Consider the following 15,412-nt stretch of genomic DNA (forward strand, 5'->3'; position numbering starts at 1 on the left):
ATCTTGTCGAGTGGTCCCCATATCAGGGAATAGGAACTAGATGACCGAAAAGGTCCCTTCCAACCTAAACCATTCCAATGCGGTTCTACATCGCAAGTCGGGGATTAGCTCGTCGCAGCGCACACCGGCAGCCCCCAGCTCGCCGCTGCCAAAGTGGGGAACGCTGGGGTGACCATGCCGGGAAGCGGACAGGAGAGAAGCTGCGACTGCAGCGCCGGCACCGACGGAGGCCCGAGCGCGACCAGCGGGGCTGTCCCGGCACCGCCCCCGCCCCGCCCGCCGCCAGCCAGTCACGTGGGACGGCGGGGAGGCGGGAGAGGGCGGGGCACCACGGCAAAGTCCCGCCCCCGGGCGTCACGGCAGCCTCCAGGCTGCCTGTCTGCTTTGAGTGGCATTGCCCTCGACCAATGAGAGGCCGGCGAGGCGGGAGGGGCGGGGCGCTGGCGGCTGGTGATAGGGCCTGCGGCGGGGCCCTGGCGGTGTGCGCGGTGCCGGCCTGTGGTGCGTGCGGTGCGGGACGGAACGGGACATGGTGGGCTCCAGCGAGACCGGGAAGGAGTCGTGGCGGGGCCGCTACTACCGGCTGGAGGAGGTGCAGAAACACAACAACAGCCAGAGCACCTGGATCATCATCCACAACCGCATCTACGATGTCACCAAGTTCCTGGACGAGGTGGGTGCCCGCGCTGCCGGGACGCTGAGGGCACCGGAGCCCCGCGGGGCCGGATCGCTGGCGGCTCCCCGGCTCCCGTCCGCCTGCCCCGGCCCGCGGGAGCCGCCCTCGGGGCCGCGATAGCGCCGTGCAGGAGGAGCCGCGGGGCGGGCCCGGGCTCGGGGCGCCTCTCGGGCCGGGGAAACCCGCGAGTGCCGTGCCCCGGCTGCGCTGCCGTGTCATCCGCTGGGCGCCCGCCGGAAACTTTCGGGTTTGAATTTCTAGGAAATAAGCGCCAGGAGAAAAAACTGGAGTCAGGATTGAGGGCTGAGTTAGGCGGGCTGGCTGTGTGAATCTTGGGTTCCAAGAGTGGGGCTGAATCCATCTGCTTCTTGCTTTGGTGTGCCGGCTGGAAACAGAATTAAAGGTGAAGACGCAGCTGGGACCCAGAGCCATATTATCGTGTGAACTAAAAGGTCAGCAACTCCTCTCTTCACACTAGTGTAGTGTGTGTTGTATTATAGAACAGGAAAGAAACTTCACAAAGTGGAAGGAAAGTACCGCTACATGCAGAATATCACAGATCTTGAGGTTACTCTAATAGTACAGAATCACAAAGTATTTTGGTTTGGAAGAGGCATTACTGCTCATCTCATTCCAGCTCCCGGCCAAGGGCAGTAATACCTTCCACTAGACCAGGTTACTCCCACCCCTGGTCCTTGAACAGGTCCGGGGATGGGGCATTCCCCACTTCCCTGTGCAACCTGTGCCAGTGCTTCCCTCCTGTCCCTGTAAAAAAGTTCTTCCTTATATCCAGTCTTCGTTAAAGCCTCTTGGTCACAGTAGCTTGTGCTCCTGTCTGCCGAACTCATACATCCTGGGTAGCCTTAAACCCTGGGAGGTATTTTATTGCAGGGCATGGCAGATGTGGCTTTATACACTGGCAGTGAGGTTCAGAAAATTAGGGTGGCTCTCACTGCTGCCCTAATCCTCTCTCGGTGTGGGGATGCAGTCTGCAAAGCTGCACCAGTTCCAGCTCTAGTATAGAGCACTAGAGGCAAGTTCAATTCCTTTGTCTGTGTTTTGTTGGGCTTTTTTCTTCCCAGTTAGTGGTTGATGTTTTTGATCTCTGGCAGATAGCCGTTGGTGTAATCATTGATAGTCATGGTTAATAAATAAGCATTTTAGTTATTGGACTAAAACATTTTTCAGTGGAAATGCAGAAATAAAAAAAAAATACTTTTTTTTTCTTCCAGTAATTGAATGGTACTGGGATTTAGGTATTTTGAGTTTTCTCCCTTGCTCTGTGTTCTCAGTTAGCAAAGGTAGAATCACAGGATCAATTTAGTTGGAAAAGACCTCTGAGATCTCGTCCAGTCTTTGACCACACACCACTGTGTCAATTAGACCATGGTAACAAGTGCCACATCTAGTCTTTCCCTAAAACTGTCAGGGACAGTGCCACCTCTTTTGGCAGCCTATTCCAATGTCTAATCACCCTTTCTGTGAAGAAATTCTTCCTAAAAGCAACCAATTAAAAAGTGTATGTTAGACTCACATTAATTTCTTAAAGAATACAGTTTAGATGGGTAGAGATGTGATGGATTTTAAGCATCAGTAGTTCTGTAGCCCCATCTTGGTTATTGTGCTTGTAAACACTTCCAGTTCAAAGGAGAAACTGAGCATTTTGTAAAGGAGGGTTGACAAGCGATTTTTCAAAGGCAGTGTTGACACAGGTAGTATTTCATTCTTAAGCTGTGTGTCAATGCAAATTGTTTGGCTTTTCAGCAAGGCAGATTATGGAACTGATCTGCTGACTCTTCCTTCATTATTTCTCATCTAGCTCTGCCCCTGCTCATCTTCATCCATTAGTTATGGACATTGCTGCATGGTTATCCAGTCAGGGCCAATTTAATTATAGAAGCTCTGGAGGAGAATGCAGCTTTTTGTGCAGTCTGCAAAACTGAATTAGCTTTTGGGAACTTGATCAGTTTTGATTGATACAAAATTGTATTGTTTGTACATATTGTCCAGATTGAGGAGGTGAAAACAAAAAGACCCACACCTTAGAAAAACCCTAAACCTTACCCCGCCCAAGAAAAAAAAACATTGAACAAAAAAAATCCAGGATCCAATGAGCTTTTAAGTAGTTGCACAGCCTCTTCCTTCAGTACATGTGGTGAAATTGGTAAATATTACAAGGTATCACCTTGTGTAAATTTCTCCAAGAAAGCCTCATTTTTATCCTTCAGGCCAACATTGATAATTTGGTAGCATATCAAAAGAATTCAGTTTGTAAATATTTAAATAGTTGGGTTTTGGACGATGTAGGGGATGTCTTGAGACACTCTGATAAGCACAAGTTAGATTTCAACCTCAGATTGAACAACTTTCAATAGAACATGGCTGGTTTTGAGCTGAAATTTCCAAGACCTTCTCAGATAATCAGTGAGATTGTAGGAAATAGTTACCTGAAATATTTTAACTGAAGCTGCAGTCCTAGGGAGAGTTCTTTGACATTTTACTATTCATTGTGTTGGTGATTTTTGTTATGGAACTCTTTGATTAAGATACTTCATAGGGCATTTTTAACCTTTTTTTTAATGTTTTTGGTACTTAGTTAAATTATCAAGTATTATGCTAATTCTTTTGATACTGTCAGAGCCCCTGAGGCATGTGACAGCTGAGGAGAAGTGGAAGCTAGCCTCTTGCTAGTTCATTCCAGAATCCAGTAAACCCTACTCAAAGTGGGGATTATGTTAGCTCTTTCAATAGCATTACTGGTTAAACTCAAGTGTATTTCTTGCAGGTCCCTTTGGAAGTAGAAAAGCTTAACATATTTTAAGACTTTAGTGTGGGCCACTGAAATTTGAGCCCAATAGTATTAAAAAGGGTGAATTGCTAAAGTGTCACCTCACTCATGCTCTTCCCAAGCAGTATATAAGTATCAGTTTACTGGGGAATGAAGAGCTGGGAAAGCAGCTAAGCTCACCTGTCCTGTTTCTTAAAATAAGGCATCTTTTCAGCTATTGCATTAATCTATGGAAGTATTTTCTTATTAATGATGAAGTTGAAAACTTTACTGTGCTTTAGTCTTAAAGTCACCTTGGATGCTCTTGTGCTTAATAAGTGAACGTGTGGTGCTGTTTTTCACTCTATTACAGTAATTAAAGGGTATGCTCCCTCTGTCCAGCTGTTGTGTCTTCATGGAGCTTGTAGATGTTTAGAGGAACTTGTTTGGCTTTGGGGAACCATCAGTCTCTGGGAACACTCCATTGAAAGTAGATAGGAAATGGGCTGGAGGTGGTGGCATGTGTGTGTCACATGGAGTGGAGGCATTGCATGGTGTGACCCATAGTGCTTGATTTCCTTAAGGACAGGGTTAAAGATCATATGAAATACAGAAAAAGTGCTGAATGAGGAAACAATTGTGTGCTTTGATATCTTATCTGTGGGGTTAATGAAGATGCCATCAACTGCTTTTTTTTAGTCTGATTGTTTTTCTTTGGCTTTTTGTTGCTGTGTTTGTTTCTTTTATTTTTGGTGGGTTTTTTTTGTTTTGTTTTTAAGTGGCAGATATTGGGGAAAATTCATGGCTTGAATATTCATCTGTGAATTTTCTTTGATTTTCCAAGTTTGGGAGAAGAAATCAAGATACCTCAGCTTTTGGAATGCATTATTTAAAAGATCTTGGCAAGAAAGAGTATTCTTGAAACCAGAAACTTTGGTGTTGTTTGCCATTAAAGGCTGTCGGACCCGTGTTGCAGAAGATTTGGGATACCTTTTCCTTAGCTTCAGGTCTTGTAGTTGATCCCCGTGGAGTACCCATGTACCCCACAGTGGTTCACTCACCCTCCTGCCCAGTGCATGGGGAGGGGAATCAGAAAAAGGTCAGTTTTGTGGTTCATTATAAGAACAGTTTAATAATTGAAATAAAGTAAATGTAACAATGATGGTAATTATGAGGAGAGAAGTATGAAACCCAACAGAAACAAGTGGTGCAGCAGGTGTGGGTTCTCCACTCACTGACCGATGCCCAGCCTCTTCCTGAGCAGAGATTGGTGGCTCACAGATGGCTCTTCCCAGTCTATGGATGGAGTGTGACATTCTGTGGTATGGAATATCCCTTTGCCCACTTTGGGTCAGCTGTCCTGGCTGTGCTCCCTCGCTGGCAAAGTGTGGGACACTGAAAAGTCCTTGACTTAGGTGAGCATTACTTGGCTACCAAAGTATCAGTTCATTAACAACATTATTCTCATGCTGAATCCAAAGCACTGTAGTGTACCAGCTACTAAGAAGAAAATGAGCTGTATCCCAGCTGAAACCAGGATAAGGTCCTATATCATTTAAAGGAAAATAGCTACTAGAAGTGCATGTGTATCAAGCAGGATGTCATGGCTATATCTGTATTGTAGATAATTACATATATGAGGAGTTTTTTTTTTTTTTCTGGAAGCCAACCATGGCATTTATTTAATATTAATTTAATACAGATTTATTTAAGTTAATTTGATTGCTGGTGGTCTAAGAATTCAGCAAAAACATTGTTGGTAAATATTTTTTTCCATACAGTATGAACTTGTGCATCCATAGCACTTTTCCTAAACTTCTCCTAGAATGGACAGCTGCCACTAAATGTGTTTTGTAATGCTGGTCAAATAAAGTGCAAAAAGCAAATATTGTTCTCTTGTGTCAGGATGAAAAATGTTCTCTCCCCTCTGTGGCAATAAGTTGCATTCATGCAGTGTGATGATATTGTGGGGAGCAGCATAATGCCTTCCATGTTTATAGTCATGATCAGCTTGCACTGAAAGATGCCTTTATTGGCACGTTTGGAGTCTGCCAGTGAACCATGGGCACTGTTCCTGCAGAACCTTGCAGTCTGAGGATTAAATCCAGTGTTAACACCTCAAGCTCCGATGAACCTTGCAGGAGAATTTGAAAATGTTTTAAGAAAAAGCACTTCTTGGGACTTAGATGTGAAGCTCTGCAAGCTATAACTGTTTTGTAAGCTGGGAAATGGCCCCTGTTGTGGTTTAACCTCAGTGCAGCTCCGTGCTCCCTGCTCCCCACAGCCTCTTGGTGGGATGGGGAAGGGAATTGGAGAAAAAAGATAAAATGTGTATGTTAAGAACAGTTTAATAACTGAAATAAAATAAAATGTAATAATTGCAATAAAAAGGGCAACAAAAAGAGATGCTATCCCATGCCCAGCCCATTGCCAAGCAGCAAGCTGCAGCCCTCAGTCAACTCCTTGCAGCTGGTGTACTGGGCATGATATTCTGTGGTATGGAATACCCCTTTGGCCAGTTTGGATCAGCTGTCCTGGCTGTGCTCCTTCCTGGCTTCCTGTGCACCTTCCTGCTGGCAGAGCATGGGACGTTGAGAAGCCCTTGAATTAGGGTGAGTGCTACGTAGCAACAACTGCCATGTCAGGGTGTTATCACTGATTGTTCTCATATGTCACTGAATCCAAAGCACAGCACTGTACCAGCCTCCAAGAAGAAAATGCAACTCTATCCCAGCTGAAATCAGGGCAGGCACCAAGCTTCTGGGTATTTCATTTGCACTTCATCTAAAAACCTAATGATAGTTTTCAAAAATACACTTTCAGAGGGAGATCTTCTTTCCTAGGCTCCTGACATTTTACATGAGCGGTTTCTGTCCTGAAACTTAATTGGATGATAGAAATAATTTGGAGGACTCTTTTCAGGCTACATGAAAATGCCCTTGAAATAAGCATTTGTCTGTCTGTCCTGCATAATAGAGCTGAGGTTCTCTGAGTGTTCCTGGCTCTCTCACTGGCCCCTTTCTGCTTTTCATTCCTGTAGTGCCAAAAGGGAAATCTGAGTTTATGAGACTGTCACTAATGGAGACCTTTGCTGATCTTCCTGAAATTGTAATTAGACCTTAGATTTCATTCCCTCAGTATAGGAAGGGAGAGGGCACAGGAGTTGCAAATTAACGTAGTTATAGTTTAATGGAGTCTTGAACTATGACACTGAGAAATCTGCATGACCATAGCAAGGGGGAGAAAAGGTGGTATTCAGATGAGGTGAGTTGGACTTTTGACCCAGATGAGAGCAGCAAGATTAACTGCGTATTTGCCTTATCTAAAACTTTCTAATGTGCTGCTGTTAGTAATTTATCTGTGCTCTGTACTAGTGCTGGCTCTGTATGGGTATTTGTTATGCATATAGCTTAGACTATTTATTATATGGGGAATGTCCTAGGAATGAGCTAGCTGTCTTAATTTATCATCAAAAGCTTTTTCATTTCCCCTGAACTATAATTTTACCTCAAGAGCTCTTACGTTACTTTTATCAACAGGATTTTAGTTAAGGAGTCACTATCTGTATACCCTTGTGGGCTTTCCAGTTCCAGGATCTGTCCAGAGGATCTTCATTAAAAGTAGCTGTTCTGGTAGCAGGCTTTGTTTACAGGCAGAATCATGAACAAAAGCCTTGTATAAACAAGCTTTGGGAAACTCATCCAACCATGAAAGATGCTCATTTTTTGATAGAAGAGTCAGTTCTTGCCCTTTGTATGAGACATTACAGTTGTTCCCTTTCATTAGGGGAGGCAAAAGCTTTTAATTAATTGCATGTATTATGTACTAGTTATTTACAGAGGGTTTGTAAGTTCATATCATTAAGCAGAGGTGGCATCTAAAAGCAAAGCGTTTAGTTTCAAAGTACTTCCATCAGTGTCTAGTAGGTTATAATTAACATTACCTGGTAGATGGCTTCAGTTTGGAATTCTGTGTGTAATTCTCCATACTTAGCCTTGCTCATGTCATAAAAAAAAAAATTATCAGTTTTCCAGCTGTAGTGGCAGAGGTCAGGGTGAATTTGTCCTCTTCAGCTGACCTGTGATAGTCAAAGGGTTGGTAGAGAGACTGGGTGCGTTACAATCTTGATACTAGTATTGTGGTTTTGTAGACAGAAGGATCAGTCGCTAATTAGACAAAAAACTAGTTCTACAGAGGAAAGCTGGAGTGCCTCTGTGGTGCTGCCCATACTGCTTCATGATTGCTTTGTAGTGCTCAAAGGAGGGATCTGGGAGCACAAGTTAGTACATGATCATTCTGTAGCTGGCAACGTGCAAGCAGTTTGTTCAAGTACTCCATGAAGTAATTGTAATGCAGATGCAGTTATGTTGGTAGGTATCCACTTGTTTGGCTGGATGGCAAATGTTTTTTGGTGAGGTAGTGTAAACCATGTGATCTTCATGACTTGCTGGAGTAACTGGTATTTTATGTGCTTGTATGAGCGGGGTTTGGGTTCATTGCAGTGCACGAGTGGGAGTTTACATACTGCTTGTGCTGCTGGTGCTTTAGGGATGGTTTGACTTTGGGGCCTTCTGCTGCTTGTTGACACCTCGTTTGTCAAGCATGTTTTCCAAGGAGTTATGCCACCTTTCTGCTGAATTTGGTACATATGTTCTTCTGCTTGGCGGGGGCACAATTCTTTAGCATGGTTTTAAAAACCCAAACCCACGTTGCTGAAGAAATTCTGTGAAGATTTAGTTGAGGTAATGTCTTGGAGTGGTGGTGAGACCCAAGTTCACCTTAAGTGCCATTTCAAGGCATTGAACTTGAGTGCTCCCTCAACTTTTGTCCAGTCCTTTCCCTGAATACTTAACAGAATGGATCCAAGGACAGGATTTTGGTGAGCATGCCATATTTGCAGGTTGATTGCATAATCTTTACTCTGCTTGTACTCTTCTGACTTTTTTTTTTGGCTCAGCTGCTGTGTGTAATCTCTCTATCAGTTGCTTAATCTTGGTTTTGCTTAGTCATGGTAGGGATCCTTTACCCTAATAACTGTGGTATCTTGGCTCTTTAAAAAGTGTTGAGATGAGGGTTTTTTTTCTCCTCAACTTCCTTAATCTGTTAAAATAAATGTCTGCCTTTAATGTGAAGATTCAAGTTATGGAGTTCTGGTACTGCTGGAAATTTATAGGAGTAGTTTAGTTCAGCTGTATGAACAAATACTGGTTTTGTCAGAAGAGAAATTTTGATATGAGATTAATAGGAGGATTTGAAGTAAGTGCTAACCTGAATTGCCTAGACTAGTAGAAACGCCATTTCTTTAACCTGTGGGCTTTTTGGTGAGTTGTGTTCTCCACAAGATAACCCTAAATTGTGGAAATTTTGCCTATTTTCCATAACGTTATATCTTGTACTCAGAATCATTAAAAACTGAACTGAGCTTCAAAAGCCTTGTATCTTCTCTGCTACTGGTAAAGTGCTAATATCTATTCCATGGTTGCCTTAATCCAAGGCAGCGCTAATAAGTGCTTTTAACTTGTTTACCTAATCATTCCCAGTGTTTATGTAACACTTTCCTGCTTGAAAGTTGAGTGGTGAATTTTTGTGGTGTGTTACCTGTTACATAATAAGTAACTGGGAGCTGAGGAAATGCACTGAACTGGAAGATGTGATAGATCTTGCAGTATATTCAAGCAGAGTTATTTGCTAGATAAAAATGTACTTCATAAAACTCCCAAAGTGCATCCTGGGGAAGAATAAAAGTTAATGGAGAACAGGGGTTTAACTGTTAAGGGAATGGTGGTGGATTAAGGTATTAGATGATCCCGGGAGATGACTTCTCTGTATCTCAGGGGTTTTATCAACAATGTGGTTTTGGGATTCCATAGTCTATGAAAACCAAATTGTTATTCTAGGGTCTTGAGTGAGCTTTCAGTTGTGCTTCATCACTTCCAAAGGAGCTGTCTTGATATTTGTACCATAATTTGTTTTGGAAAGGACCCTTAAATTTATCTGGCCCACCTCCCTGCTCAAACCAGGATTAATTAGAAGGTCAGATTCCTTAGCACCTTGCCAGCTTGTTTTGCCAATGCTTGATTCACATCTTGTGAACAGATTTTTTTATCTTTCTGGAATGTTCTTTCTGCAGCTAATACCTTTTTGGCTTTTATCCTTCTGCTGTATAAAGCATTGCTTGGATAAAAATGCACATTTCCTAAAGAAGTGAAAACACAGAATGTTACTTCAGATGATAGTTGTGCTCTTAAAATACAGACTGATTCCCACACAACTTTCTAAGTGCTTTAGTTGCAAGGGATAATGCCTCTTACTGCTTCTTTGCCAATGGCATAGAGACTTATTTTCCTTAGTTTTGGCTTCAGAGAGTACACAAAGCTCTCTAGTTATTTAGAAAGGCTTATATTTGCTTTAGAAAGTCCAGCAGGTGATTTTGCTTTTTAATTTTAGAAATGTAAAAAATGCGGAATTTCTATTTCTGGAATTTGAAATGTATTTCACTAACAAATTCAAACTCATTAAAATTTGCAGCACCCAGGAGGTGAAGAGGTCCTTAGGGAGCAAGCTGGGGGAGATGCTACTGAGAACTTCGAAGATGTTGGCCATTCCACAGATGCAAGGACACTGTCAGAATCCTTTATTATTGGGGAACTTCATCCTGTGAGTATATGAGTGTATCCTTACTTTTGTGTTTGCTGTACTGCTTTTGCATCTACTTGCAGTTACTTGTCTGGTAATTACTTCAAAATCCAGAACTGCTAGTTTGGTTGGATGTCAGTCCTGCAGCTGTTTGTGGATGGACCTAGGTTTGAGATAGTTCCCCCAATGTGAAGGGATTTTATTTGTGTAGCATAAGCATAGTCACATCTTTTGGTGATTTAAATTGCCTTACAGCTTAGTTCTTGAATAAACTGAACATGGAATGGTGTCATTTCTGGTATACACTTTCAGCTTTATAATGAAGCTCTGTAACCCTGAAGGTGGCATGTCTGAATGTCTAGACCTTGTCTTATGCCACTATGCAGAGTGACTACTGAACAACCACTTTCATCCCTTCACCATTGTAAATACCTATCTGCCAGGCTCCCACCTGCATCAAAAGGTGCAATCCTGGCTCTTTATGTCTAGAAAAGGGTTATTAAAAGCATTGTACTTCTAGTTTCTTGCTCTGTCTTCCCCACTCCGTCTCCTGCCATTTTTAGCTGTATCATGGTTCCCACTTGTGGTTGTGTCCTGGTTTAGGGCAAATTTGTTAAAGAATCTGCAAAGGAGGGCCCCTCCAGAAAGCGAAACCCACACGGCCCCTCCCCCCAACCGGTTTGGGAAAAAATTCCTCGGAGAGAGGTGGAAAGAACCTGTTTATTTGACTGGCCCCGCACCCCCCAGCACACAAAATGAACAATACCCGATGACACCGCTCTGAGAAAGATGGCAAAATCAGAAAGTCTCTTTCGGGGGGGGTGGTTGCTCTGTTCTCAGTCCCTCCGGCGCTGGGCCAGCCGCTGCAGCCGAACCTTCGGTGTTCCCAGGTCCCAGTCCGGAGCAGGTTCGAGATGGTCACAGGAACAGGAGAGGAGAAACAGTCCAGGAAGGAATGTGGACTGTTTAGCTAAAACTAGCTAATAGGCAGAGGCAAAAGCAGAGCAGAAGCAAGAGCAGAAAAAGAGAGCAAGCAAAAGCAGCAAGCTGAAGCTGGAAGTGAAAAAACAGCCCTATGTACCGTTTTCCTCTGTGTCCCTGATAAGAGAAACCCAAACAAAACTTCCACTCTTCAGAGCCGGTCTTAAAGGCACAGAACAGATGAATGGGGATATACAAGCATTATAACGTCACCCCAGGACAGGTTGTCAGGGTTGTTTATGATCAGTTCCCACTGGATCATCTGTCACATCCTCTATTCTATACTGTTCATCCAATTCCCTGTACTTTTAATGAGCACCTTTCTGCTGTCTCAAGTTTGAAGTATTTCTTTCTAGCTACAGAGCTGCTGCCTTGGCCTCCTTTACAGCTAGGCCACAATAAAACTCTCCTGCATCTTAAGAGTTGAAAACCACTGTTTAGAGGTTTAGGCTGCTAGAGGGTCTGTCTGCTCTACTTTACTGCCCACTCCTGACTCTTCTCTTTTCCTCTTGTTTCATGTATGTTTTGGAGTAAAAATCACTATATTGAGTAGCCTATTTCACAGTAAGATTCCTGCTCTTGTCTCTTTTGTCTCAGGTCATCTCTTGATAAATATTATTAGTGTAGCTTGTCCTAATAAGAAGTGGTTTGGCTCTGATGCACATTTATGCATTTGTGGCTTTGCAGACTTGCCATCTATTTGTGATGCCACTAATGTTGTTCTTAACATGGGTATCAGTCCAGTTCTTCCTTGTTTGGCAAGTGCCTGTTTTCACTTGATATGAAACAAACAGCGTGGTAGTGTAATGCACAAATACAGCACTGACAGGATTATATACTGTTGGGCTTTTTTTTGTAATGAATGTGACTGTGCCAAGCAGAACTTTGAGTTTATGAAAGATCCCTAGATTTTGGGACCTTTGGTCAAGTGGACATTGGCACAACCAGTTAGTTGACTTTATCTGATAGTACAAGTACAGTAAGCAGAATCAATATGATTGCAGTCAGTGTATAAGCTAAGGTCATGTACTCTGCAGAGGCACAGGAAAGGTGAAAACATGGGCACAAGAATAATGAAATTTGTTGAGGGCTCAGGTTTCACTTCTTTGTTGCATACTGGGAAGTATTATTTAAGGAAGTGTTCTTGTTTATGTTAGCTCAAAATCAATCACTGGCATCTGCTCTCTTGCCAGTCTGTTTTCACCTAGGGAAAAATATTTACCCATTAACAGAATGAATTGCAAACTGAATTTAGTGATAAATTGTGTGAGTTTGGTTTTGTTTCCAGTGCATCAGATTTTGTCTAAATGTTTCTTGCTCTTTTCTCTTGCAGGATGATAGATCCAAGCTTCAGAAACCAACAGTAAGTGTGTTTCTTGAAATGCCACATTGTGTCTTTTGGGCATTACAGACAGTGACCTACTGTCTGTGTATGAATGGTATAACCCCAGAAAAAGAAACAATTCAGTTTAAGTGTGGTGTTTCAAATTTTAAATCTCCTAGACCTGTTGATACTGCTTCAAATTGTTCTTTCTCTCAACCATTATTTTCTTTGTGTGGCTTCATACCTTGGGATTACTAAGTGTGATGGCATTATACTATAGCAAAATCCTTCTTTCTTTAAATTAATTGCAAATGTTCTGGTACCAAAGCAAGTAATTTTGCAGTGATGGATCATGCACCACTAAATTTAGGTAGGGTTTTAATGCTTGGATTTTTAAAATAAACTTAGAGTCATATACAAGTAGAGTTACCCAAATTAGTAAGTCTTCATATAAATTGTGCACTTGTACCCAGCTGGGATTTGGCCTTGTAGTACTGCTTTTTTCTGTGGAAACAGAACAAGTCCAATTCAGTATCAGGAACAGCTATAAAAATTTGACTCCTATTTACACAATCTGAAACACCACACTAAAACCCCCAAGTTTAATAAGCCTTGTAGATGTAAATTAGTAGATTTCCTTATGTAGTTTTGATATAAAAATATTTGGGAATGAATTCCAAGTTTTTTCAATTTGATTTTAGTCAAGGAAAGTATTTTTGTCTTACAGATGACTGAAGCTTTTCAAATGTAAGCTGAGTTGGAAGTCAGCTTCATAGAAAACTTGCAGCAAAATATTTGTTGATTAATGTTTTAGGAACTTGATGCAATGCTAGCTATAGGAACTGCTACTAGCTATCTTATAATACAACAGAACTGCGGTAGGAATTAGGAGAAAATGCTTCCCAAATGCATGCACTGAGTTGTTTCTGAATTAGTCTCACTTGATGAGTTTTGAGAAACTGTGGGGCTTGTTAAGTTGGAGAGGTTTGTCTTCATGGAGTAAATATTTTCTTATGCTTTGCTTTTCAGGAAACTCTTATTACCACTGCTCAGTCTACTTCCAGGTACTGTATCACATCTGTTGTCAAACTTGAAGTTCCCCATGATTTTTCTGAAGGTTAAAAAGCTGAATAGTTTTTATCTGCTGGAAGCTGAGATATCAGGGAGTGGTGCATGAAAATATCTGTTCTTTGTAAAGTCCAAGCTGGCATCTATGTGCCAGTCTACAAGTGTGGCAGCTTACTAGGTAGATACTTCTCTCATATTGGCAGGTGTCAGTATCTACCAAATGGTTTGTTTGGCACAGGCCTCTATTTCTGGAGTCTGCCACGTGAAAGGAAGACTCTTCTTGTCATTGCCAACTATTTTACTGACACAGATGCCTTGCTTTTAAGATTTGCTTCTGTTGTTGTATCTAAGGGAAATAAGAGGATTCTGTGTGTAAGAAGGAAGATATGTCAGAATTGGGAGAAACTTGCAAAACACTTTGTAATACCACTGAATCAAAAATTTTGTGGACTTATATCCTGCTGACAATTGCCTACTGCTGAAACCTCAGAGGACTCTTCTGTGACCCTCTGGGTGGGGGGTTTGGGTGCTTAGATGAGTCATGTGATGCTGCTACTTAAATAGCTTTTAAATAAATGACATTCTGGGCAGCACACCATGACTTTAAATGTGCCTAGGGTTTTGCTCTTGTCTAGTAAGCAAACTTCTTTGTAAGCTTTAGTACAGAGCCTTACTGTACAAGCTTCTTCCCTTGTCTGGAGTATACTGGCCAATCCAGGTGTTCTGTTATCATTGAATTTGAAGTATTTGTTGGCTAGAAAGGACTTCTTAAGGCAATGATTTTTTTGTTTTTGTTTTTCTTTTTATAACTTGCTGGTTGTCACTTCATAAACTGCTTTTTCAAAAACTTCCATTTAGTTCATGGTCCAACTGGGTGATCCCAGCAATAGCAGCGATTATCGTGGCCCTGATGTATCGTTCCTACATGTCGGAGTAAGTGCCTTACTGAGAAGTAATGCAGGAAGAGAATACCTTCTCTGGAAGAAAATATAAGCAATCCTAACCCAATATGTTCCTGGAGAAAAGCCTGATGTCTGAAGAAAAATTCAAGTTTTTCAGAAAATGAAACAATTCTTTTTCTGCTGTGCACTTTTCTTAATGTTGCCTTCTTATGTGCTGCTGTGAAGTGATAAAAAGGCACCATTTCTCTTTTTGTATAACACTTTTATTCTCTAATGAGTTACTTGATAACTGTATTGGTTTCTGTGGTAGAATATTATTTTTTATGTAACACTGATTCTGGTTATTTCTCTTTAATCTGTAGTAGGGTCATTAGGACTCTCTTTACTTACACATTTTACAGCTTTAAAAAACTACCAAAACTGTGTACATGTACACAACTTAACTTAAAAAAATCATGTTGTCTTTTTAAATGTAGTATGAATGAAATGCAAGTTAAATGTAATGAATAAAACTGAGTGGAGTTATAGGTGCCTGGAAGTGGGGTGGGCCCTACCAATGAGCTATAATGAGCTGGTGTGTGTTCCATTTTTTTTGACAACTGCTCTTATAGTTTTTGTAGGTACTCCTTACTAGCAAACTGTTCTTTGTCTCCCATTGAAAAATTCAGGTGAATTGAAACTCAGTGTTTGGCCTAATTATGTCTGTCTCATTTTTGTGAAAAAAAGGCAGAAAAAAAGTAACTGCTACTAAATAGTACTGTTCCTGCCAGACACTCAGGTGACTGTAGAATTTGTTCTGGAACTTTAGCCTTCGATAAAATCTTCAGCTTTGTCAAGTGCATTGTGAGGGGAAAAACTGATAAATTAAGTCCATTTCTGACTCTTCTGTTATGTGCTTTGGTGCTTTACTATGAAGAGGCAACTGTTTTTACTGCTGAATACAAGATAACTACAAGTTTGCATTTTGTGGTGAACATTTTTAGTCATATGTAAATGATCATGAATAAAAGTTTAATTGGTTACACCTGCTGGCTCAAGCACCTTCATTTCCAAATTCT

At 41.7% G+C, this 15,412-nt stretch overlaps 1 protein-coding gene across 1 annotated transcript; it reads left to right on the plus strand.

The window, feature by feature from the left end:
- Nucleotides 1-444: 444 nt before the first annotated feature.
- Nucleotides 445-15,378, plus strand: CYB5A (cytochrome b5 type A). Its single transcript, XM_074547699.1, has 5 exons — nucleotides 445-673; nucleotides 9,972-10,100; nucleotides 12,394-12,423; nucleotides 13,414-13,448; nucleotides 14,311-15,378. The coding sequence occupies exons 1-5, from the start codon at nucleotides 530-532 to the stop codon at nucleotides 14,387-14,389; spliced, it is 417 nt and encodes a 138-aa protein (XP_074403800.1). The 5' UTR covers nucleotides 445-529; the 3' UTR covers nucleotides 14,390-15,378.
- Nucleotides 15,379-15,412: the final 34 nt, after the last annotated feature.

This window comes from Zonotrichia albicollis, chromosome 1 (assembly GCF_047830755.1).
Source record: "Zonotrichia albicollis isolate bZonAlb1 chromosome 1, bZonAlb1.hap1, whole genome shotgun sequence".
Classification (NCBI taxonomy): Eukaryota; Metazoa; Chordata; class Aves; order Passeriformes; family Passerellidae; genus Zonotrichia; species Zonotrichia albicollis.